At 44.7% G+C, this 22,651-nt stretch overlaps 1 protein-coding gene across 1 annotated transcript; it reads right to left on the reverse strand.

Annotated features, from left to right (window-relative positions):
* Positions 1 to 11,356: 11,356 nt before the first annotated feature.
* KCNJ8 (potassium inwardly rectifying channel subfamily J member 8) lies at positions 11,357 to 21,922 on the reverse strand. Its single transcript, XM_074983722.1, has 3 exons — positions 21,386 to 21,922; positions 19,420 to 19,868; positions 11,357 to 14,102 (listed from the first exon to the last, which is right to left on the reverse strand). The coding sequence occupies exons 2-3, from the start codon at positions 19,782 to 19,784 to the stop codon at positions 13,202 to 13,204; spliced, it is 1,266 nt and encodes a 421-aa protein (XP_074839823.1). The 5' UTR covers positions 19,785 to 19,868; positions 21,386 to 21,922; the 3' UTR covers positions 11,357 to 13,201.
* Between the last annotated feature and the right edge of the window lie 729 nt (positions 21,923 to 22,651).

Genomic DNA, 22,651 nt, shown 5'->3' on the forward strand with positions numbered 1-22,651 from the left:
AACTCTCCTTCTTTTATTTTTTTAAAGGAAGCAGGGGCTTTTGCTAAAAGGTATCCAGCTGCATCAGTGGAGTATCACATCCATTTTGTTATTTCAAATGGTTCCAACCTGTCCTGCAGTGGCCAAAACTCTGTCATTACTGGGCGGGAGACTTCATTGCATGATTTCAAAACCAGCATTGAATCTGGATGTAAAAGGTAGAGGGAAAAAAGCACATTTGCTTGATTACTGAAATACTTTTCTAATGCTGATTTAGCTCCAGTATCTAAATGAGTTTCCTATCTTTTTTCATAGCATAACTTCTATGGAGGGGGAAAGAAAATCCACAGCTTCAAACAACACTGTACTTTTAAATTTGATAATGATTTACACAGAAATTTTGTATGTAATTTTTTTTTAATGTATTACTTTTATTTTGTCAGCCTCTGTGGTGTCTTCCTATATAAGTCCTGGATCTCGCACTGAGGTTCACAGAAACTTTTTTTTTTTTTTTTTAATAGAGCCAGATCCTGCAAACACTCAGACTATGTATAGATTGCAAGGTTTTTTTGACAAAATAGACACTGAAACATTTTTTAGCATGTTTGATAATTGTTAGTTGCATGGGTGGCCAATTTTAGATTTCACATTATTTCCAGATTTATACGTTATAAGAAGAGACAGTTTATGGTCAGCCTTAGCCAGTGTTTCTGAATGGCATAAACAAGAGAATAGTCATGACAGATCAGATTAAATTGATTGTTGTAAATGTTATTTTTCCATACACAGTCTCTCTCAGTCTAAATTATTTTCATTTTAGATTAATGGAAGCTATGAAAAAGAAATAATAAGATCTCTGAAACAGATCCTTCCTGTACACCAGACACTTTTCACCACTTGGACACAAACAACAAAAAAATTAATGCAAAAACTGAATCTGCCTTTTGCAAAATGTTTGGCCAGGAAAATTAATTTAAACTCGGTGTTTATATCCTGTATCTTTCACCAATGAAAGATGGTCAAATAAAAGATATTATCTCACCTTCCTTGTCTTTCTCATATCTTGGGACTTACATGGCTGCAAAAATACCACCAAAAAGTTTTAGCCTTTCAAATAACTGATATTTTTTCTGAGCATTTGTGTTTCCAAGTGTGGTTCTAAATGTCTCACTGGCAGTCATTTTTTTTTCCTGTAAGAATAATACTGCACATCTGCTCAGATAGTAGTTCAGATATTGTGATTAAAAATAGTACAACAAAATCAATATATGAGTGAGTTCATATTTTCCAGAATTGCATGATTACAGTGTTATTGCTTCTGAAGCAACACAGTGATTCTTCGAAGTTCTGTGATCAACAGCATTAATATCGTCTTTCTTTCCAACATGCTGATTCTCTGTAGATAAATTAGATCATGAAATGCCTGTTGGTTATTAGTGACTGGTGGCCCCAAATATCCACATTGATGGCCACTTGTAATTACTTAGTCCCTGATTCATCTACATGCTTAAGCTCCTGCTTAACTTTAAGCATGTGAATAATCCCATCCCTATTTACAAAGTGTTTAAAAATGTGCTTACCTTCAAGGTAAGGCTTAACACCTCGTCTATAGACAAAGGTTTTCACCAATTTAATTAAACCAGCTTTGAAACCAATGGTGAAATCTTAGGCCCACTGAAGTCAGTTCACCCCAAGTTAGTTAAATCAATGTAATACCCTTGGGAGGCCACTCTTACATTGGTTTAGCTAAATGTGTGTAGAAAAGTTCTAAGACACATTGGAATTTAAACTCTGCTTAAGTGCTTTGCTGAATCAAGTGCTAAATGACGCAAGCAAAGTTGATGGAGAAAAGCTAATTATGCAGTACATTACAATGATATAATATATTTATTCAAAAACAGAATAAGAAGAATGTTATTAAAGTTGCAGAACAGAGGCCAGAATTAAGATTGCCAGAGCAACTATATTTCTGCCCTCTTGTATGAATACATTTTGATAGAATTTTTAAATACCTAAGCACTGGACACTCTCTTGTTCAGCCGAGGGTGGATGGTGTTCAGTGATTTCTTTTTAATTGTCCTCCTTCAGGAAAATGGCTGAGCCCTTTTGGATTAGCTTTTCAAAAAAGGTAACCTCACTCATATATCAAGCAGTGCAAAATTACATATTAAATCTTCTCAAAGATGTAACTAATTCAAAACAGCAAGATGAAATGGCATGTGTTTGGCAACCACACGTCCGGCGACCTGTTGACATCAGTGAGCTTTGGCTCAGGTCTCTGATTAATGTTGTTTAGGATTATCAATTCCTCAGAGCAAGGGCATAAAACTAAGAAAAGGCGAAGTTAAGATAACTACCATCACACTTTTTTTGACAGTGAGATCTAGTGAACAGAAGAATCACCTTCCAAGTGGGATTGGTAGAAGACTCATTGCTATGGATGTTGAAGACTTGACTGGGCAAAGCAATTGCAGAAGTACAAGAGAGCGTCATCCTGATCTGGCCGAGATCAGTTAGACGATTTAACAGATCTTTCTGATTTCCAATGTCCACCTCTCTCTATGATTCTATTTCCTTAGCCATAACTAACCATCTTTTTATTATTATTATTTTCTGCACATTACGTGATTGGCTGTGCCCAACAATCTAGTTTCACGTCACCAGGAATCACAGATACAAGCTAGGGACAGAGCTCTATGGTGCTTTCATACTTAATACAGTTGTATATATTATTACATTCTTTCCTTTTTCTACTTTCTGCAGAGGACTATTAATACAGCAGTACATTCCTTAACTAACTCTGGTGTATATTTTCAAATCAACAAAGAGAAGCTGATTTAATTTCACATTTATGTAAATAAAAGACAAAAGTCATTGCAAGGCAAGATTTGGTGGTAGGTATTCTCCAGTTCATGTTTCATTTTCAGTCTGGGGCCTTCTGAACACCAGCAACAAAAACTTTTCTGTGTATTTTTAGAAAAAATAAACCTAACAAGAATTGTCTTGTCCCACAAAGCCTCTCAATTTCTTTGGAGAGGGAAATATACTCATTTTAATTACCTATCCCCTTGAAATGCTCTCCCAACTTTGATCTGAAATAGCTCAAGCCTCTTACCTTCTAGGAAGGCTACATTGCCCACGAGTTCCAGCAAACATAGGAGGAGGCTAATGAATTGGAAGGTTGAATTTCTTGGTTTCAGGAACATGAAATGGGGAGGAGGGGGTGTGACTGTTAATCCTCGTTAGGCCATCTTAGCAATGATTAGTACATTGGGAGACTGTACAATAGTAGGCATCCTTCAGTTTGCATAGACTATGGATCACACCCTTTATAGTTTAAATTGAGGACTTCATTTACAGCATCTACTGTGACTATGAAGACCCACACAAGAGTGACAGTCCTTCCTGCATCTCTTGCACATGTGGTGGGTGTCTGGCAAGTCCTTAGTGTGCTTTCTGTGTGCTTGCTTCTCCTCTGCTAGCTGTCTGATCCTCCTCTCGCCCTTCTGAAGGCCCCTGTGTAACCCCTGCCTCCATCTGCTGCGGTCGTCTGCTAGTTCTTCCCAGTTGTCCAGATCGATGTCTACCTCCCTGAGGTCTCTCTTGCAGACATCTTTGTAGTGCAACTGGGGGCATCCAGGAGGTCGTTTGCCAGAGGCTAGCTCACCATACAGGATGTCTTTTGGAATCCTTCCATCATTCATCCTGTGGACGTGGCCAAGCCAGCGGAGTCGATGCTGCCTGAGGAGGGTGTGCATGGTTGGGATTCCAGCTTGCTCAAGGACAGCGGTGTTGGTCACTCTGTCCTTCCATGATATTCCAAGGATGAGCCTGAGGCAGCGCAAGTGGAAGACATTCAGCCTCTTTTAAAAACACACTTGCCTCCCCATCAGGGGATCAAACCCCAGTCTCCCACCTGACAGGTGGGAATACTTACCACTACACTAACAAGGAGAATGACAAGAAGTGTGCTGGTTTTGTAATTGAGTTTTGCTTTTAATTCTTTGTGGTCTGTGCTTTTGGCTGTATGTCCCAGACACTAAACATTCCTTAAGGAACTTCCTTTAATTGGAATTTTAAAAAATGAATTATTAAATTATTTGTTCAAGGAAGGGCATGAATTAAAACTGAATTAAGATTTTCTTAGATTCAGCCCAGTGACTTCAATGCAAGACCAGCTTTACCTGTTATATCTTGTGACAAAACGCCTGTCAACAGATCGCTTTCAGACACCAGGGCTCATTGAAAGAGCAGGCCACCCTGGCAGCTGTCTTTGCAAAGCCACCACCCACAACCACGTCACCCAGGGCTGCCGGTTACCAGTTCATTCCAAGAGCAGGTGCTGGAGCCCTGCAGAGACTCATGCTTAAAGGGACCCCTCCAGGCAGCTGTTCCCTGACCTTGCTGTGGGCTTGTCTACCCCTGTGAGGTACAGCAGAGCTCTCACAGTGCCTGCTGTGCTTGCCCAGCATTGATGGTGACACAGCTGGTCCCTGGGTGCCATGCGGCCTGAGCTGCCCCTGAGCTTGTGATGGCCCCACACAGACATGCTGCAGCTTGTGCTGAACTTTCTGGCAACCGCCCTCCTGTTCCTCGGTGGGAGATCACCTGTGGGCCCTCACCCTGGCTGCAGGAACTACACACCTGCATCCACCCTCCCCGGTGCAAAGGTGGCTCTGGATGCACCGTACCAGTTCAGACTGGTGGGGCCAGCAGGTCATGGACCACTGGGATGACGAGCACTGGTTCCAAACCACCTTGAGATCTGTGCCTGACTCACCCCTGCCCGCTGGAGATGCTACACCCAGCTGCAGCTTACCATCCCCAAGGAGAAGTGGGTTGCAATTGCCCTCTGGAAGCTTGCCACCCCCAACAGCTACTGGTTGGTTGGCAGCCAGTTTAGTGTAGGGAAGTCCACCGTCAGGGCCATCCTCATGAAGGTAACACAGCCTTGGGCTGCAGTCTGCACAGGGGCAGGGGCCACGCCCTGCTAAGGAGGCACCCTCAGGCAGCGAGGTTGGAGGGTGTGAAGGGTGGAGGAGAGTGCAGGTGAGGCCCCATCCCCAAGGGATCATGCCATCCCGCCCTCACACAGCCCTGCTGCTGGGGGACAGTCTCACAGGGTGGGTCCCAGACAGCTTGGGGGGAGTGGATGGTAAGGGGCTGGGAAACCCCCCCAAGGGCCCAGGCACTCCCTCCCTCAGTCCTGACATGTGTGTTCATTCACCTCCCGCTGCAGGTGATGAGGACCATCAACTTGATCCTGCTGTGGAGGGTCATCCATCTGGGGGACCTTGACTAGGTTGTGGCTGGATCTGCTGCCCTGGGGCTCCCAAACGGCATTGGGACTATCAGCGGGACCCATATCCCAATCCATGCCCTGGAGCATAGCACAACCAAGTTCATCAACAGGAAGGGCTACTTCTCCATGGTGCTGCAAGCCCTGGTCAGCCACCATGGACTGTTCGTAGACATTTATGTCAGGTGGTCGGGCAGGGCGCACGACCTCCACGTGTTCCACAATTCCAGCCTGTGCCAGAAGCTGGAGTCAGGCACATTCATCCCCTGATGTGAGCTGGCTGTTGGCGATGTGCAGATGCCCACCTTCATCATGGGGGACATGGCCTACTCCTTCATGCTGTGAATCATTCACGCAACACATCCCCTGAGGTGGTGCCTCCCACCACGAGCAGTGACCAACACCCCCTGGGACAAGGGACCGGGATGTCCAGGGAGCAAAGCCACTGAACTAAATTTATCAAACTATATCAACAATTGGGTGATGCATAATCATGGGTTATCTTAATTGTGTTACACATTGAACCTCTCTAGTCTTGCACCCTCAGGACCTGACCAGTGCTGAACAAGAGAGTTTGGCAGGTCTACCTGGTGGAAGGGGAGTGTCATGGGAAGAATTGTCTAGCAGCATTACCAACACTTCCACTGCTTAGTGGACTCTTAGAAGACATTTAGTGGTAAATTACAGCTAAATAACTGCACAGAACACTGAGAGCCAGGACTGGTGGCTGCAAACAGACTGTGGAAGTATGGGAAATGTGGCCACACCCATGATAAGGGAAAGTTGGCCACACCCATGAAAAGTGGTCACCCAGCTAACTAAAAGCATGGTAGATTAAAGATGTTGACAGACTAGAGAGGTTCAACCTGTATTAAGTTACTAGTCCAGTAAGATCCTAATCCAAAACACATTAAAGTAAAAGGGAATTTTTCCACAGGGTCAGACAGATTTTAAGGCCTGAAGGAACCATTAGCTCATATAGTTTGACCTCTTGTATAACACTGATCACATAATTTCACCCCATGAATTTGTGTTTGGCTTAAAATAGCTTCCCAAAAGGCATCCCATCTTGATATGAAGACTTCAAAAGACATATAATCCAATGGATAATCACTCTTCCCATTAAACTATAATTACAATGTATGGGGGAAGAGTTGGTACAAAACCTGTTCATATGATTGTTCATGTGAGGTCTTCCTCTTCACGTTCAAACAAGACTTAAAGGGAAGCAAGAAAGCATTCTTTTCTAAACACAGTTTAAATACATAGGCAGGTTCAGAGGGTGGAGAGGTTATTGTCTGGGAGTGCGTTGAATGTATTACCACATTAAAACCTAAAGTGAGGGGGAAGTTAGGAAGAAAAAGGGGTTAATTACTATTTTGGCTATGCAAACATCATTAAAAAAAAGAGACCATCTTTACATGCAGGATGATTTTATGTTAGCAGTCTATATGGCCTTTATACAGAGGAATGATTTCTAGTAACCTCTGCGTAGGATTAATGACATATTACCCATATAGGAACTTGCTAGACTTCTAATATAAATCTTCCTGGTTTGATACCTGAAACAATATCTATACTACACTTTCTCAAGGTTCCTGGCAATATGATTAAATACAGGTCCTGGCTGACACTCTCAAGTGTCCAGTTACATTGCTTTGTCATTGGTTCCTACTATTCTCCCCAGGAACTCAGACATCCAAATCTGCTTGCAGCAATTCTTAGATTAGCTTCCATGCAGTCTGGCCTTCCTCTGCACTTCTGAGGCCATTTCTTGAATGCCTTCTCATTATTGGGTAACCCTGTTCTGTTCTGGGTTGCCTCACTTAGAACATCTCTGGTCTGGAATTGGTGAAGAATGCGTAGTAAATTGGTAACCAAGCCAGGATTAGAATTTAGGTGTTCTTGACCCTCAGGCCAGGTCTATGCTAGAGCTTAAAGTTGATCATAGATATGCAAGTCCAGCTATTGCAATTGCTTATCAGCTTATTCCTCTTATCTATGATCGATTTACCTGGCCATCCTCACTGAGGGAGGTCAACTGGACAAACTCCCCCATTGACCTCCATTACTCTTTATGATACGTACATGGGTCGACTATTGACCCGATAGTTCGATTTTGCACGTCCCCACTAGGAATGCAAAATTGAACCCTGGGTCGATCTACTGGCTAGTGTAGATGTACCCTCAGTTTCATTTTCATGGCCCTATGCTTTGTTCCCATTTGGTATCTCCATTCCTATGGACCCGTGTTGGCTGCAACTCAAAAAAACTCTGTAAGTGAATAGCTTCCTCATTCATTGTGAATCCCAGAGCCATCCTTTCTGTCATAGCAAGAAGGTTTGAAAAATTCTGATTAAGCATGTGTCTTTTTTCTGATAAAACATGAGCACGTGGTCCACTTGTACCACACAGCTTTTCTTCAAAATGCTGGAAATGGACATGTTGTTCTTGTGAAACGGCACACAACGATTGCTCAGCACAAAAACCGAAGCTTAATTGTGTACGGTTTATTGCTGGGAGTGTACTTCCAAATCTTTAGAAACACCAGACGCTCCTTAGAGAATAGTAGAGAACATAATTTGTCAGAAATAATGAAAGTTGTCTTCCTTTTGTCATTTATTAAAAAGTTTCGGTCCAGCCAAAGCTCCATTCTGGTCTCATACTAACAGCTTTTTCAGCAATCATTTACTAATAATAAGCCCTTAAGAATTTGGAAGATGATTTCACAAAATGTCCTCAAGCTTATTTCCTTGTGGAAGAAAAGATATCCAAAATTGGTGCTCCAGTCAGCAGTGAAGACTATGTGAATACCACTATCTTGATTAAAAGCATAAAGAAAAACATAATGTTCTGCAGGAATCAGTTTTAATAATAAAATGAAGCCATGTGTTCCTCGAAAATAAGTAAAGACAGGCATGAGGCGCATGCTGTCCCATGCGTTGTGAAAAATGTAAATAATAGTTGAGACTTTGTGTTAAAATGAAGGGCTAGTGAACAAATCAGACTTTGCCTGGAACTAGATATACTTCTGTACCTAGTATGCATTAGGGGTCATAGAAAACCTGTTCAGGGCTGGAGTGGGGCCACTATACCAGCGTGAGCAATCTGCTCTCGACTAAGGGCCTGGTGCACCGACTGTACATACCACTTTGCCCTCATGATCTATCCAGGGATGGGGAACCCCCAGCCTGTAGTCTGAATCCAGACTGCAGCTTGTCTGGATCCAGACACTGAGGCTCGGGGCTCCCCTCTCCAGCATCTGACCCACAGTGGGGTGTGGGGTGGGGAGCCCTGAGCCTCACAGACCACATCAGGGAAGCCAGGGTCAGCTCCAGGCCACAGGCTCTACTGGGGAGGGGGCAGGAAGTGACTCTGTACAGTGCCGAGTGGGGGCGGGGAGCAGCAGCAGAGGGCTTCCTGGAGGCTTTATGCAGGCAATCAGAACAGTGGACAGAGGTCTCTGGGAGTGGTGGTGGTGGGGGCAGAGCCATCTGCATCCTGGGGTGGTGCCCAGGGAAACTGCACTCCCACTGCCCAGACCCCACACCCTTACACCACTCCTGCTCCCTCCCTCCTGCCCAGACCCACACTTACACCCCCCTTCCTCCACCCTCTTTCTCACCCCATCTCCCCATCCAAACTCTGTTTATTCCCTCTCCCTGACCCCTTCCTTCCAGATGCCACATCTCAAACCCTCCTTTACTCTTCCTCTCATCCGGACCCTGCACTCCAGCCCACTGCTGCACCTCATTCCTACCCAAATCACCCACCCCCAGCCTGCTCCTGCACCCTCCCTCCTCCCAGACTCCACACGCCAAGCCCACTTCCTGGAAGCCCCCCCTCCCACACTGAACCCCTCATTCCCCTCACACACCAGTCACAGAGACTAGAGGGGCCCACAAAATCTACTACTCTGGGCTCCCCCATGCATTGGGGCTGATTTGTGAGGGGAATGAGGGGGATGCCTTTTTTTCCCAGTTTTAGGCCACGTCAGTGAAGTCTGATTAGTCTATGGGTCAGTGACTCCTGACCTGAAAAAGGTTCCTCATCTCTTCTCTGTGCACACACAGCAGCACTAAGATTAGCTCAGATGTACAAAGTTATTTAGGCACCTACATTTGCAGATAGGTGTCTAACCTGTTTAGGTGCTTTTGAAAATCCCACTAAGAGCCTATCTGCATCTTCCAGCACTAACTTTATTACTCTAGTTCATTCTTCCTGCTTTATGCACAAGCTCTGTGCTGCCTTTTCTGGAGGTTCAGCTCCCTCACCAGCCTCTGCTCAGGGCTCTGGCACCAAAGCCACCACCTAGCTCTTCGGATTTTATTTTTAAAGACCTGACACCCTAAATGATAATGCCTCCCTCTCAAAATCCATGCACCATTCCAGGCATTCTTTGAACTGCCTTGTTGACCCTGTGGGAACCATTCCACTAATCTGGCATTTTTTTAACACTCCAGGCATCCACTGTTACCGATGTTAGAAGAAAACATTTAAGGCCAAAGGATATGATGGCAGTAGCCGAGCAGACACATTTCCATTACATTTGCATTTTACCATACCCCTTACCACAGTCAGATCATAGAATTTGCCAGACTGGCTCAGACCCAAGCTCCATCTAGTCTAGGATCCTATCTCCAACAGTGGCCAGTACCAAATGGTTGAAAGGAAAGTGCACAAAACATCAGGAGAAATTTCCTCCTCACCATGTTACTCAGAGATTTGTGTATACCCTGAAGCATTAGGCTTTGTAACCCTTCCAAACTTTAGGTGATTTGAAAAAAAATTACTTTTGCCACCTTGGATGTTTTGTTTTCCATGCAGATGATATTCTTTCTTTACATTTATTTTAAAAGGGGCAGAATAAATATCTATGTAATTCAAGAGAAGAGTTTAAAGATACTACATCTGCTCTTGAATGCCCTAGCCAATTTTTGTGGCTTTGGAATCACACTTCACTCTCTTCTGAAATGTTTTCCTCTCCCCCTGCTGCTGTGTGAAAGACTAAACCAAAGACAGTGAAATCTGACTGACCATTCTAAGTACCCTCACTTTTATTACACAAAAAGTTCTGTCAAATACATAATCTAAATGAGCTGGAAAAAAGAAAGACTGATAGTTTTCCTTTAATATCTTTCACTTATACTAACCCAATGTGTTAGGAATGATAATACTGGGCACAAAGAATTCAGAGCGACGTGTGTTCATATTTAGACGACTAAGTAAATGGACACATTTCCAAAAGCACTGACTTCAATGGGTGCTGATGGATGCTCCAAACTTTTAAAAGTCAGGCTGCTGACTTAGGTCCCTACTAGGACATTGGAAGCTAACAAGCACCAGGTTTTTGAAATCTTCACTCTGAGTTTTAAGTTGATGGTGCCCTTTCCCTGCATATGACCTGAAGCTTGATAGAGGGCCAAACAACCCTTCTCAGGAGCAAAACCAGTGGCAGGGTGAAAAAAAAAAAATTCTTCAGAGACCGTGGCATAGGAGTGGCCAACTCAGTCCTCCTCAGCAGGTTGTGGTTTGTGAGGCAGTGTGTGAATCCGTGTGGATCCCCTATGGTCTGCTGGGAAAGCTACCCCGAACCTCATGGATCTCTGGTGTTGTCCTGAATGCTGTGGGAGCTATGCCAGCATCTCTGCATTGCTCCCTAAAGCACTCTCACCCAGCATTACATTGCTCACTCAGGAACAGTGCTGTCACCCTGCTGGCTGAGTTCACCTGGATTTTGATGGTGCCACCTGCAAAGTTACCAAGTGTCTCTAACTCACCCTCTAAAATATACTCTCCATCTATATATGAAGGATGAACTGGACTGGGCAGGGGGTCTCATTCCAGAGAAGGCAGAGCACCCAGAATGCTAGAAGTGGAATGGGAAGAGGCGCAGGGAGGGATTGAAATGGGAGTCTTTTTGTTCGGTGTTTGTACAATGCCTGCTAAAATGGAGTCCTGGTCCGTGGCTGGGGCTCCTCGGTGCTACCACAATACAAATGGTAAATAACAATCAACATGATATTGGTAGAATGATGGGGCTGATGGGAAAGGAGAATGAGAGAGACTATACTAGCGGTCAGAGAGAGAGAGAGAGAGAACCCAAACTGGAGTACAAAATGAGATGGAAGGTTTTGAAGAAAACAGTAAACCTCAGCAAAAATATTTAGGGAGTAAAATGATATAGAATCATTAAACTAAGAGACCCTGGCAAAGGCCAAAGAAAGGAACAATCAAGACAGCTTGAAGAATAGTGAATAGAATGAGGAAAAGGGTAAGAAGGGAGGGGAAAAAACCCCAGGGAGGCAAAGTAAGTCACTATAACTATTCTTTTGTTTTATGGTAGATTTGTTTTCATACAATAGCTGATAGAATGGTGCTTAGTAAGCAAATGGGCAAACAAACAGTTGTGAACAATTTGATAGCTGTGGGCTTGGATGCAAGGTGGTGAGATACAGGAACCCAGACTGGCACCAAGTACAGGGATCAGGGAATGGAGGACATCATCCCTTACCCACCAGGTTTTGGGACTTGCTCAAAGTTTCATAGGCCACAGAGTTGGTGGGTTGGGGTCACGGCACAACTACATTTAAACTGTGGTCCTGTGGTCAGTCAGTACTGAAATTGCCAAAGAGCGCTAGATAATGGAGTTTCTATTGCTTTAATTTAGTTTGTTTGAGTCTCTGTCATTAATGACTTTTTCATAAACCACTGGGACTGAGATTTTAAAAATTGGGAGTGAAATCCTGGCTTCATTGGGGTGTTTTGTCATTGACTTCTGTGGAGTCAGGATATTCGGATCCCTTCTTCCAACAGACTTTATAATGGGCAAACAGAATAAACTCCAAACCAGTTATAGTTATTTTTATATGCAAATGTGTGTGCATATATATACTTGTGAGACATGCACTTCATGCTTTAAAAGGACCAGTTTCACAGAGCTGAATACAATTCTGAGGCAAATCAGATGGGAAGAAAAATGTAATCAGACTACACTGAAAGATAATGGGACTTGTTTATGAGCTCTTTACATAATTTCTGAAAAAACAATGCTGTGGCCACTGGGGTTAATGTGATCCTTGGACACATAAAGTGGGAATCTTGAAGAAGAGTAGAGAGATTATTTTATCTCTGTATTTGGCATGGCTGTGATTACTGCTAGAATGCTGCTTCTTATTCTGATGCCCACAGTTTAAGAAGGATGTCGATAAATTGGTTCAGAGAAGAGCCACAAGAATGATTAAAGGATTAGGAAACATGTCTCATAGCGATAAATTAAACAAACTGCGGTGCTTGAGTCCATCTAGGAGAAGATTGCGGTAACTTGAGGAAATTTTATATTTACCTACAAGGGGAATAAATATATGATAATGGGATCTTCAGTCGAGCAGACAAAGACATAACAGGATACAATGGCTGGAAGCTGAAGCTAGACAAATTCAGACTGGAAATAAGGCATACTTTTTTACAGTTGGGGTAATTTACCAAAGTCACGGCCTATCTTCCATGAGTGGTAATACATCCCACATAAATAATTGGAAGTTGGGAGAACAGTGCTATTGAAAATCAGCCCACTGTCTGGCAGTGTATAATCCAAAAATAAAAAGTAAAACAAAGGTTATGAGTCTGTGGAAAAACATCAGATAAATTTCCTTTAAAGGAAAAAAATAACATGCCCTTGACACACATATTAAAACAAAATACATAACATGAGTGAACTCATAACATGAGTGCGGCCTTTACTTGGCGTGCCATTAATTAACATGCCTTGTGCTATAGTGTTTTCTATCGCTGTTATGTGATGCTTTCATTGAGTAATAGAATAAATAGCTCCAGTACAGTTCTATTTTGCATATGTTTCTGTAAAACCACTTTCGGCTCCTCAACCTTTATTAAAGAACCAACCTCATGTGAGGTTGTATATCATGTTTCGGACATACTCTGATTCCCCTCAGGCGTTATAAACTGCACTTTGGGAACCATAAGGGAAGAGTTGTTCCTCCTCATGGAGTTGTTCCTTCTCATGGAATTGTTCCTCCTCATGGAGTTGCGTTTCCGCAGAGAATTTTGATGAGACAGCTCGCTCTTCTGAAGAGTCTGGATGAGAATGGAAGGCTTTTCATCCAGCTCCCTAGCACTGCACCGCGGGGCTGCTACCTTGATCGTGTTCCCAAATTTGGAGTAGTCAACCGCATACACTCCTTCCTCTTCTGTTACGATGGGCACAAAGCGGTGGCCCCACAGGATCTCCTCTGCTATGTAAGACGTTCTGGCTTGTGTGGTAATGCCAGTGGTTTCTACTACTCCTTCAAGTACCACTATAAGTTCTAAATCTTGGTTCACAAGGTCACTAGCAGAGATATCATAGAGGGGGCTTCGTTTGTCTATGACATGGCAAATGATCAATGGGGCCACCAGGAAAATATTGTTGCTTTCAATAGGATTATCCACTGGGATGTCTACCTGATGTATAGGGATGATCTCCCCTTCTGGTGTAGTAGTCTTCCTCACGACCTGTATTCTCACAGAAGCACTGATGATCATGCTTTTCCTCAAGTCTCCCACTCTGAACATGAAACAAAGTCTTCCATTCCGAACGGCAATCACTGCATGCCGGCTGAAAATCAAGGTCTCTGCTCTTCTGTGAGCCTGGGCAGTTTTCATAAATATGCAGCCCAGCATGACAGCATTAATAATCAAACCTACAATGTTCTGCAGTATCAGGACAGTGATGGCCATGGGACATTCCTCTGTCATCATTCTGCCCCCAAAACCAATGGTCACTTGTACTTCAATGGAGAAGAGGAAAGCAGAAGTGAAAGACCTACAGAAAAAGATACATACTGTTAGTTATCCCAATACCTCAAATAGAAAAGTTAACTGCATACACTGAATACGAAACAACTGAAGGGCTCATTCTTGCAGTTGTTGCACACTTAAAACTCCCATTAACTTCAATGGCACTTTGCATGCTCAACATTTGCAGGAACAAGAGCCCCTGTTTAATGGGCAAAGGACAGACCTGAGAGTTGGAAATCCTGAATACCATCACTGAGTCTCTCTCTGGCCTTGAACAATTCTCCAAACCCCTCTGCTTAATTGTCCATGTTCTTCTCCACGCCAGCAGGCAGAAAGCTCTGACTCTTAGGGGTACGTCTACACATCAAAAATAACAAGCAGTCCTGTGGCACCTTATAGACTAACAGATATTTTGGAGCATAAGCTTTTGTGGGCAAAGACCCACTTCATCAGATGCATCTGAAACAGTATGCATATGATGAATCAGGCCTCTGCCCACGAAAGCTTATGCTCCAAAATATCTGTTAGTCTATAAGGTGCCACAGGACTTCTTGTGGTTTTTGAAGATACAGACTAACATGGCTACCTCTCTGATACTACACAGCAAAGTTATTCTGGAACAGCTTATTTAGTTATTAGTCCAAAATAAGATATTCCAGAATAATGCAGCTACACTATAGGAAAGCCCTGAAATATGCAAATCTTATTCTGAAATAGAAGCCTATTTCAAAATAGAGCCATTGCAGGCACTTTGGCTTATTTTGAAATAGGCTCTTTTACCTGTCTACACAGCCCCTATTTGAAATAATAGGCACCATTCCTCATACAATGAGGTTTACCAATTTTGAAATAAGCCATCCACTATTTTGAAATTATTTTGAAATAACGGTTGTGTTGCGTAGACGCTAGCAAAGTTATTTCAAAATAGCAGCTGTTATGTCAAAATAACTTTGCTGTGCAGACCTACCTTTGGAGTGTTCTTTTCTTTCCCTCCACCCAGTGATGCCTCTATGTGAGGAGCTCCACACTTTCCAATTCCACGGAGTTGGCAGTGGCATGGAGGAAAGAGAGTCGGGGAGACAACTGACTCATCTAGTCTCTCCTACTCTCCAAACCAGAGTGGGGAAACTGTGCCATTAGTACAGCCTGAGTTAACTTATACTACTGCCTCCCCCACACCTGTAGCCCCGTGAGAGGGCTACGGGGGACAGTCACACTAGTGGAAAGTCTAGAACCATGTCTCCTGCAGCAACCATGCTGTTCACAAGTGACAGTAAATCAGAGAGGCCTCTACCCTCGTTCCTTCAGCTCCCAAAGATTGGGGATGGTTCAAGATTAGGCCAGCTGCAAAATTCTAGTCTGGATCAAGGTTTGTAACTTATATGTGAATGTTAGGCACAGGGGAGCCGACATCCTCTGCGGGCCCCTGGGCAAGGTGCATGTTTGGGGGCCTGGCTCCACCCCTCCAAAAGGGGCAGGGCCTCAAGGGAAGGAGGAGGGCTGGGGCAGCCAGCCCTAGTGCTACTCAGACTGCAGTGCACTCTCCCAGCCCTTTGAGCCACGGGGACTGCATGACACAGTACCAGTGGATGGGAGCACTGGACCCCTTGAATCACCAGGCCTGTGGGCAACTGCCCTCTGCCTCCACCCTGTCAGTGGGCCTGGTTACATAAATAGTATGTGGATTACTTAATGGACATGCCATACATGGAATCTGATATTGAGGCACATGAATGAATACAGCAATAGCTCCTTTCATATATTACTGTTCACCCAGATGTAACATCTACATACATAAAAGAGCAATCTCTTAATGAACTATGTATGCCCTTTCCACAAAGGTAGATCTGAGTCACCCTTTGTTTCAAGGGAGAACAAAACCTGATCAACTCTTAACTAACTCTTTGAATGTGTCTTCAGGATAAGTTGGAACTGTCCTTTGAACTCCTAGTAATCATGAAGAGAATCCAAAATGCTTTGTAGCACATACAAAGTCAGGGAGACTTTTTCTATGGAAAGAGAAAACATCTTAAAGACAGTGATTCCCAATAACAAGACCGTTGAGTTCTTACTGGCTCTAATCCAAATTCGATACGAGTATTTTAAAAACAGGGGTTTTTAAAAGCTCTTCATTCTTGGGAGCCACCATCAAAGTGTGCTTTTTTGGGGGGGGGAGGTGTTTGTGTTTTTTGGGTTTTTTTTCATATCATTTTAAAGAATTCAGAGATGATTCAGGATTTAATGGAGTTAGCAAAAGGGTTAATATGGTGATGCATATTCACCACATGCAGAGTGAAGTAGGAAGTAATTCTGATACTCCAATTTCCTTTAACAATGATTTATTTTAAAAAGAATCCACATTTTTATAGTGTAAACGCAGCCCTTTAAGAAACTGTGGTCTATCAGGCTGACTATGTGAACAGAGAAGTAAAAGCCAGGGAGTTCCTAACTGTAATAATCTAAAATCTGTCACTAATTCTCATTTCACCTTTGGCAACAATTTCCCTGTCTGGAAAATAGGCAGGAGAACAATATTTACCCATCACAGAAGGGTGCGATTAACAGTTACGCAGCACTCTGAAAATATATGGGCTCTAAGTGCTGGTTACAATTTTCAAACCCCAGCATCTCTTAAAGCCACATTGTGGCACCTACACAGAAACCTTACAGTTATATGTCTAATATGCGTTTAAGAACTTCACTTTAGGCACACAGGTATTAACATTTCAGCTATTATTAATTATTATTATTACTGTACATATTGACAGTACCAAATATTCTTTTTAGATCAGGTCATCAGAGTTTCTTTTTTTTTAAAAAAAATTAGTGATAGTATTTTTGTTCCATAACTTCATTGGAACAGGTAGCCAGTTTTAACAGGACAGAATCATTGACTTTCAAGGAACAACAGTTTTCATGACTAGAAGATATATGATTGTCTACCTTTTGGCCTGAAACAGTACAGATACTAATCCCAAATGATATGTGTTCTTTGTCATGTGCTCAAGCAAAAAGTTATGCTAATCCTTCATTCACTTCAGTGAGTTATGGTAACCCTTCACATTCCTTTCTCAGCAAAACGTTGTGACCTTGTTGGAATTACTGTCTGAATAAGGATTTTGTATCTTAAATCCTGCATGGATTAGGTGGAAGCTTATCAATGGTAAGGCCAGTGAATGGAATACAGAAAGGGCCAGAATCTTGGTCTGGACATAGTCCCTTTGCACCACTTTGGTGGCGGAAAGCAGCCATAAGACAGCCTGAATCAGATAGTTAAGCACTCTCCCAGGGTAAGGAACTGGCAGCCAGAGGCATGGCTTTAAAAGCCCCAGCTGGCGTAAGGCCAAGTATCGTGTGGATTCCACTCAAAAAATGAATACGGAGTCAGTGTGAACTTCAGTGCATTTGCATTCCATACAATGGAATGTCCTCTGGGAATGGGAGAACTTGGGGTAGCAGCCAGCAAGAAAGCCCCAGAGGAGGGGCTCCAGTGGAGCTGTGCTGTTGCTTCGAAGCTGAAACACAAGTCAGAGCGTCCACAGCTTAATGTGGAATGCTCAGTGATCAAATGGCCTTTTCCTACAGGGCATCTCCTGAGAGCAGCAGATTTGTGGGTGGGGACCATTGTGTGGTGGCAAACCCTGGTCCACCTTTAAGAATACCAAGGAGATGCCATGAAAAAGGAGTCTGACAGAGTTCCCTCCCAGAGGCCATCTGAGCCATAATAGCTCATTTCAGAAACCCTGGCTTGCAGCCAGTTCCTAAGAATAAATACACGAAAGATCAATCAGTTTAGTCCAGCTTGAAGGGGGAATAGCTCTACACAAGAAAGCAGCATTAAACACTACGAAAGGAGGGCAGAACCTGATCCTTCTTAGGCCAGAAATAATGCCATTCAGTGTTTTGTGAGTGCTGCCATGGCATTTGCATCACGGAGAGGGAGATAAAATGGACACTCGAATACAAGCCTGCCAACTCGGGGAGTGGTGGGGAAGGGGGAAAGAGTTGCAAAGGGAAAATTGCACCAGAGCCTAGTGATTCAAAAGGGCCCAAGATGCACCTCTGCTACCACGGCAGTGGCAGAGCCCCAGGCCCTTTAAATCACCACTGGAGCAGAGGTGCAGCATGCTCCAGGTGGCTCTAAAGGCCGCCTTGGAGGAGCAGGGATGCAGCATGCTCTGGGCAGTGCTGAGGGCTGGCTGCCTCCAACCCTGCCTCTTCTGCCCGAGGCCCCACCCCTTCTGGGAGTGTGGAGCTTCCCCCAGCACCATGCCCAGCAGCCTAGCAAATCTGTCAACTCAACTGTACAGATACTATCAGTCTAATTCTACACCACCTTGCCCCTTGTGTGATTCCTACAGCAATGCAAAGTGTATGCAAAATGATTGAGTAGCTTTTTACACCCACCTTACCCTGGTGTAAACAACAGGGCAATGATGAGTCAGGCCCTTTCTGGTCAAAGAATAAGTACTGTAATTAAGGATCTTTTTGCACATATGGCAGAATGGTCTCATTGCTTGCTTTCTATTAATTGCCGTACCTCCTATTAACGTTTGCTCTTTGGAGCCTGTAAACACACTCTCTATAAACGGAATTCCTTCCCGATCCATCATTTGACTGATGTTCTAGAAAGTGCCAGGCTTCTGGGAGTTGTGTAGGTAGTAAAAACAAAAAAACGTGCTCCTGTGACCCCTATCATAATACTCTGGTAGCGTTTTACACAGCAGTTCTTGTGATCTGAGATAAATACTGATGCAGTGCGTCACAACGCTTGTCCTGTAATCAAAATGACCCATATCTTTGTAATGGACCAATGCTTTTGGGTACTTCCATTTTTGGCTTCCCAACTAGAGACACCTAAAAAGAGGCCTAATATTCAGAGGCTTCCCATTTGCTGGAAATCAAGCTTCTCCAGTTGGAAAACCCAGCAAATGAAGCACCCAAATTCATCAGTCAGCTTTGAAAATTTGGACTGATATCTTGAAGCTAAAATATAGGTCTCAAAATAAGCCATTTCCTGTTGTACAGTGTATCAGGGTGTTAAATTCACTACGTACCACACCATGTTCAAGATGGTGTCATTGGTGTACATAGGACTAAACCATTCACAACACATACCTAAGGGCCACTTTGTTGAAGACGATTCTTTCTTTACAGGCACACTACAATGTTTTCCAAGCCCAGGAGGGCTGCAAGATTTGGTGGAATCTATTGGAGAACGCTAAACTTCTCATTTGTCTACACTCCACAGAACAGATTAAGTAAACCAAAGCCTAGTTTTAGGCTTGGACAGCCTGGCATTCACATCATTGCAATTCATTATACTTCCTATTGTACTTTACCTGACACATGTCACACATGGTGTCCAGTCAGTACTGCCTGTACAGTTCTCTGTGCTACCATTCATGTCTCCATGGGCAAAAGCCACAAGCCACCATATCATGGCAAAGAGCAGCCAGCTGCACAGGAAGGACATGGTAAAGATCACCAGCGTGTGCCGCCACTTCAGATCCACGAGGGTGGTGAAGATGTCTTGTAAGAAGCGCCCCTGCTCACGGATGTTCTTGTGCGCCAAATTGCACGCCCCACTCTTGGCAATGAAACGAGCTTTGCGGGGCTGGTCCCGGATGCGTGGCTTGCGAAGGTTCTCAGCAGCAATCCGTGCCAGCACATATTCTTCAGGGATAATACTCTTCCTGGCCAACATCTTCCTGCTACCATAGTCCACCTAACAGGACACACGTGCTTTTCCACTGGCCTCCCTTTTGTCCCTTATCGGGCCTTCTACTTCCTGAGGAAAGAAAGAATAAGATCAGGTTAGCCATTTATTTTCCATTTTTCCCAGACAATAAAGTGATAGGCATGTGGAGGAGACGGTCCCCATGAGAGCAACTATTAAGTTAAATGTCACTATAGGACTGTTCTACAGTGCCATTATATGCTCATTTTAGATGGTGATTGTTTTAAAAGCAGTCAGGGCCAAATCCTAAAACCAGTAAAAATAATGATTTATTCTGGACATTGGCAGAGAGAGAGAGGAAAGCCACAGAAAGTTGTGGACCAAAAGTAAACAACGATCCATACTCTAAGATCCTGCTGAGACATTTGACCATGCAAGCAACTGCAAGCATGTGAGTACTCTCTTGAACGGGAGTACCCTGTGAGCAAAGTGTTATTTGCATGCTTACAAATTTGCAGAATCTGACTGTTTTTTAACGAGGGCCAGACATTTGAGAACACCTAGGTGAGCCTTTCCTGACAGCCCTGCTGAAGTCAGTAGGACAACTGGTATGTTACTCACTAACATGGCCAGCTGCACAGTCTGTTCTCAAACCATCATCAGAGAGGTAGCCGTGTGAGTCTGTATCAACAAGAACAACAAGAAGTCTTGTGGCACCTTATAGACTAACAGATACTTTGGAGCATAAGCTTTCGTGGGCAAAGACGAAGCGGGTCTTTGCCCACAGAAGCTTATGATCCAAAATATCTGTTAGTCTATAAGGTGCCACAGGACTTGTTCTCAAACCACCATGTACTTCTTTTTAAAACAAATGTGTGGGGGGATATTATGTTACTGTCTTTCCTGCTTCCAAATCAGTCCACTAAGAACAAAACCAGTGTAATAAAATATACATGAGATTAAAATCCTAGCAAGCTGGCCTGATTTTGCACACCCACTCAGCACCATAACCATGCACACTCCTTTGGTTTTCTTTTTTCTTTTTCTTTCTTTCTTGTTTTTTTTTTGAGGTGGGCGGGGGGGGGGGTGCGTTGCTTAGATGTTACTAATACACAGAAGTCCTGTGGCACCTTATAGACTAAGAGATATTTTGGAGCATAAACTTCCGTGGGCAAAGACCCAAGATGACACGCATCTGACGATGTGGGTCTTTGCCCACGAAAGCTTATGCTCCAAAATATCTGTTAGTCTACACGGTGCTACAGGACTTGCTGTTGTTGAAGACACGGACTAACTCGGCTACCCCCCCGACACTAATATATAGACTGCACCTCTAAACCAACGTGCAAATTCCCAGCACCAACCACTGCCACCCCGCTTCCCGCCCGATCCAAAGGGAGCAAAGAGTGAGTTTCCAGAGACCGCACACGGCCGCGCGAGTCCCCTCCGGCGCTTCCCGGGCGACAAAGCGCCCCAGCGTGCGGCTGCTGCAGAAGAGCCTGCCCTTTCCGGGGAGAAGGGGCCCGCCGGCACCTGACCCGCCCGCGCTCGGCGGCCGGCGGGGGAGGGAGGGGAGGAGATCTGTGACGGGGCAGTGCAAAGACCCCACAAGGAAAGGGGGAACTTACAAAAATGCCTCGCAGGAGCCGAGCGCCGCCTCCCAGCCCAGCGCCGGACACACCGGGGCGGCGGCCGCCCTCGCAAGAGCCGGCAGCAGCGAGCCGTGGCGGGGGCGCGGCCGGCTTTGTGCTGCGCTGCGCTGCGAGACGAGCGCGGGAAGCTGATGGCGCTGTGCGGGTCCAGCCCGCCAGGGCGGCCCCCTTCTCGGCGGGCAGCCCGGGGCGGTGATGCGCCGCTGTCCGCCTGCGCGTGGCGGGAGCTGCTGTCTGTGGCGGCTCGGCCGGGAGCTGCAGGCGGCCGCCGGCGGAAGTAAAGGGGAGTGAGCGCTCGGACTGGGTGTGGGAGAGGCAAGAGCGGCAGAGCGCAGCCCCGCGCCCCCAACACTTTTGCGCCGCTCCCCGCTGGGGGGTCCCCCGAGAGGTGACCGGGGCGGGGTGGTGCCGAGTGAGTGTGCAAAGCACCAGGCGTGGGTGTGTTATTGCACAGAATAAAATACTCACTTTAATTGTCATGGTTAGGGTTTGCGCGACGTGGAGGCAGAAAAGACCTTAAATCCTTCCTGAGGGGGAAGGACGGGGATTGCTCTGGAGCCCAGAACTCCATCCTGCACGGGGGGATTTGATTTCTTTTTTGGCTTGTAAAGGTCAGAGGGTAACAGGGCACTGATCCTGCAGACCCCGCTCAGGCAAAGCTCCATGGATACCAATAGTAGCAGAGAGCTAGCCGTGCTAGTCTAGATACTATGAAAACAAAAAGCAGTCCAGTAGCACTTAAAAGAGTAACAAAATCATTTATTAGGTGATGAGTTTTCATGGGACAGACCCACTTCTTCAGACCATAGCCAGACCAGAACAGACTCCATATTTAAGGCACAGAGAACCAAAAATAGAAATCAAGGTTGACAAATCAGAAGAATTATCATCAAGGTGAGCAAATCAGAGAGCAGAGGGGCAGAAGGGGGGGGGGAGTCAAAAATTAGGTAAAGCAAAGTATGTAAAAGAGCCCCTATCATGCACTATGGTGCTCTGCCAACAGAAGTCAGTGCTGGAAGATATTTCCCAACAAAACATCTTTCAACAGAGTCTGACCACACACAAAAGCCAATCGGAAGAGCACTTGGCTCTGTTGACAGAGTGGCTGGACTTTCTGGCCAGTCTCTTGACAAGACAGGCACTCAGAAGCATAGCAGATGGGCTGCCCATTGTCTGTCGAGAGAACCTCCCCCCCCAGCATCCACACAGCTTTTTTGTTGACAGAATCTGGTGACACAGGCG

The sequence above is a fragment of the Carettochelys insculpta genome, chromosome 1, assembly GCF_033958435.1.
Source record: "Carettochelys insculpta isolate YL-2023 chromosome 1, ASM3395843v1, whole genome shotgun sequence".
Classification (NCBI taxonomy): domain Eukaryota; kingdom Metazoa; phylum Chordata; order Testudines; family Carettochelyidae; genus Carettochelys; species Carettochelys insculpta.

Excerpts from the sequence above, each read along its gene's own strand:
- KCNJ8 (XM_074983722.1), bottom strand. The coding sequence starts at position 19,784 with ATGTTGGCCAGGAAGAGTATTATCCCTGAAGAATATGTGCTGGCACGG. Across the intron at positions 14,103-19,419 it reads CCATGTGTGACATGTGTCAG|GTCTTTCACTTCTGCTTTCC; the intron begins GTAAAGTACAAT and ends CTTTTTCTGTAG.